The sequence below is a fragment of the Corylus avellana genome, chromosome ca2 (genome assembly GCF_901000735.1).
Source record: "Corylus avellana chromosome ca2, CavTom2PMs-1.0".
Lineage (NCBI taxonomy): Eukaryota > Viridiplantae > Streptophyta > Magnoliopsida > Fagales > Betulaceae > Corylus > Corylus avellana.
The window spans coordinates 26,388,259-26,391,848 of record NC_081542.1 but is presented as its reverse complement, the minus strand read 5'-3'; the positions used below and the strand labels follow the sequence as shown (position 1 = coordinate 26,391,848).

The 3,590-nt window shown below is 42.6% G+C and overlaps 2 protein-coding genes across 2 annotated transcripts in view; both read right to left on the bottom strand.

Moving 5' to 3' along the window:
* Positions 1 to 2,587, bottom strand: LOC132170896 (F-box protein At5g46170-like). Its single transcript, XM_059582045.1, has 2 exons — positions 1,058 to 2,587; positions 1 to 417 (listed from the first exon to the last, which is right to left on the bottom strand). The coding sequence occupies exon 1, from the start codon at positions 2,216 to 2,218 to the stop codon at positions 1,079 to 1,081; it is 1,140 nt and encodes a 379-aa protein (XP_059438028.1). The 5' UTR covers positions 2,219 to 2,587; the 3' UTR covers positions 1 to 417; positions 1,058 to 1,078.
* Positions 2,227 to 3,590, bottom strand: part of LOC132169461 (F-box protein At5g46170-like) — a 2,257-nt gene continuing 893 nt past the window's right edge. The window contains exon 2 of the mRNA XM_059580494.1: positions 2,227 to 2,322. Coding sequence (XP_059436477.1) covers positions 2,227 to 2,322 — 96 coding nt within the window. The remainder of the gene's footprint in view (positions 2,323 to 3,590) is intronic.

The following is a 3,590-nucleotide window of genomic DNA, read 5'->3' as shown; positions in this document are numbered from 1 at the left end:
TGATTTAACAGTAAATGATTTGAAGGATAAAGCAGAGTACATTGCTCTATAAGTATAACAGAAGCATAACATATTTGTACCTACAATATTCACATACAGAGAGACGATTTTAAAGAAAGTAAATGACTACAAACTGAAAGATCTTACAACATCATTTAGTTGCATGTATGCACTCTTACAAGCATATGCTTTAAATCAAAACAACCAACTGATGCAGTTCCACCATCGCCTCGAGCACAACGGGCAAGAGATTAGCAGCGCGTGCATACTAAGCAAGGATTGGTGTTTCAGTGGCAGTTCAAAGCAAGATGGCTTGGCACCCAACTTGAGATACTCATAAAGCAAAATTGTGTCTTCTAATTCTCTCTATGCCAAAAACAAGTAAATTTCACCTTCTCTTGAACGATTGTGCTTTCCCTGGAAAACCCCATTTCATAGTAAGAGCAGAGAATACAGAATACTTCATGAGTAAATTTAGATTTATTTATTCAATAAAAAATAAGAACGAGTCGAAAAGCATAAATTTAAAACCCAAAAAACAATGCAGGAAACTGCAGCATATGCAGAATCAAGTGATGAACAACACACACACACACATTTATATTATGTGCAACTTTGTTCCAGATATTTAAACCACAAATATTGCCCTACTTTTTCATTTATATCATAACCAATACAATATCTATTTTTCTGATTCTCCACCTCCCATAAACAATCAAGTGCCTACCTTACTCAAAACAATGAGCCCTCCCTATACCCAAAATAGAAGCTTAGTAAAACTTAAGATTGCCAAAACTTAGGATTCTCAAATATTAAAAGATCCATCATATAAACAAGAAGACCATATAAAAAGCCACAAACACTATCTAATCATACATGTCTACCATCTATCATACAAATTCTGATTGTTTCCTGGCATACGCCTTCAAATGGGTATCCACTCTATAATCATTCAAACCCAATTAACGTTACACAAAACCCAATCAACACCACACAATTGGCGCCAAAAAGAAACTCAATTCTATTCATTGCCACTAACAATAGAAGCGAAATTTACCTCAGATCCAATCTTTGTCATTCAGAAGGAGTTCATCTCAAGACAGTAAGTCCGCCTCTTCACCAGCATCTTCGCCGCAGTTCCGTACGGCTCCTCGAAGGCCGTCGACACCCACGACACATCGGACACCTCCTTCCTCACCACCGATTGCTCACTCGGCCGAATTGCCACCAGCGTCGCGCCCTTCAGAACCATCCCACCAGGCAGCTCCAAGTGCGGCGCGTACCAGAGCCGCATGTTGAGCGCAGGCACTTGGGTCCTCTTCGACGCCGAAGAGGCCGAGAGGGGCTTCACCCTCAGCTCCTCGAGCTGGTCCCTGTTCATGCACAACACGCCCTGCCCATCCGCGTCTGTCAGCACCAGATTGTCCAGCGTCTTGTGCTCCGAAATGATCGGCTGGAGCAAGTAGTGCCTCGCCGAGGCCGCGATCAATGAGCTGATCGTCCAAACTACGCGCAGTTTCAGACCCCCATTCGTGTAAAACGACTCGGGTATGCTTCCGTTATCTTCGCCCCCATTGCTATTCGCGCAAAACCCATCCGTGACATTGTCGTTCGGAATCTTCGCCGTGTGGACCACCGACGACGCGCCGAGAATCACGCAGTTGTCGAGCGTGGACCCGAAATCGGCCCTCCACTTGAGCAAAACACCGTCCTCGATGCCCAGCTCGCCACTGGGAAGCTCGATCCGGAGGAACCGAACCTCGTTGAAGTTTTTGAGGACCTGGGTCGGTGAGTGGTGGGTCACGGCGCCCTGGTCGGAGTCTCCATCTTCGGCGAGGAACAGCGACGAGGAAGAGCCCGGCGACCCGGAAGACGACGAGACCCTCTTGGGTCCGCCAAGGAACTGGGTCAGGAACTGAAAGGGCTTGACGATGGTGCCCAAGAAGACGAAGCGGAAAATATTGGAAAAGGGATTCCGCGATTTCTCAGCCGAAGAAGGGGAAGAGGAAGAAGACGAGTCATCGTCAGAGATAACGCAGTCCACGCGGACCACCACGTTCTCCACCTGCGGAACCAGCGAGTGGAAGCGCCGCGACACCACGCAGCACCGGCCGAGAGCCTTCACGTCTCCGATCTTGTTGAAGACGAGGAGGAGGAGGGAGTCCGGTATCCGGTCAAAATGGTCAATAAAGTTGTCATCTGAGAGAGCCTGCGACATTCTTTTCACTATATCCTTTCTGGGTTTCGATCTATCCGATCAGAACAAGAGCCAGAGAGACCGAGAAGGTCCGTTTGTGGCTGTGATGGGCGTCTGAAATAGATCTGGGAGATGATAAAACACCCCCACAGAGAGAAAGAGAAAGAGAAGGAACAAAAAATCCCAATATATATATATATATATTTGGTAATTGCAAGGATTGGAGATGTGGAGGAGATATGAACTTCAGAAAAGCGTTTCAAAGATGGGGAAGACAGGGACCGAAGGTAAGGGGGGTTGTTGAAGGAATAAGCAGAGAGAGAGAGAGAGAGAGAGCGAGAGAGGATCTTATGCGCGTTACGGTAAAAAGGGTGGATGGATGTGTTGTGCTTTGTGTGCGAGTGAGTGCTGTTGGCTTGTTGTAGTTGGTTTTTCAGTTCCTTTCACATTCTATATTCCTCCCATTTTAATCTCTCTTTTTCCTTTTTTATTTTTTTTGCTCACATTTCTTATCTCATTCATAAATTAATCCTTATCAATTAGGGGGTCCATAATTTTTTATTCGATTTACAATTTCATTACGAACCCAACATTAAATTAAAGGGTTAAAGTTGACAAGTCTGATTCGTTTAATTAAATGGGTCTAACCTATATAGCATTATCTCATATCTCAAACACAACACGCGATATAATACTCGACTATTTTTGACATAAACCGTGAACGCAATACAAGCCCAATACAAAATTATAAGGGTAGGGTTGAGGAGTTTGACTCATTTATGGGTCGGGTTAAGGTTGACCTATATAATCTTATACACATGCCTTGATATGAACCGAATCCGACACGCGAACAAGAAATTGTCACTTCTATTATCAACCAATATATTTTATTACTGTAATTTGCTTTTGTTAATTTGTTTTCATAGTGAACTATGACAAGAATGTTTGCACCAGCATCGGTTTATATATATATTTTTTATGAATATTGTTATATAATTGGAATGGAATAACAGTAAAAATTAATTTTTATTTTTTTATTGGATCTGTTGTTATCAAGCACAATAATTGATGAACAATATAAAATCGAAAAAAGAGAGATTAGGAGAGTTGAAACACAGATTTAACGTGATTCGGCAATGTGCCTACGTCTACAGAGAGATGACTGTATTTTACTTTTAATGATTTAGAGTTACATCATAACACACACAATTTCCTTAATATATATATATATATATATAGGAAAAACCATAAACCCTAATTGTACGGACATATTAAGGAAATTCTCAAAATACCCCATACCCCCTCAATCCCCATGCAAACTTAATTACGCCCATGGGCTAGTAAACTCCCGCTCTGTGAACGCCGCAATCGCTTCATTCTACTTAGTCTTCCA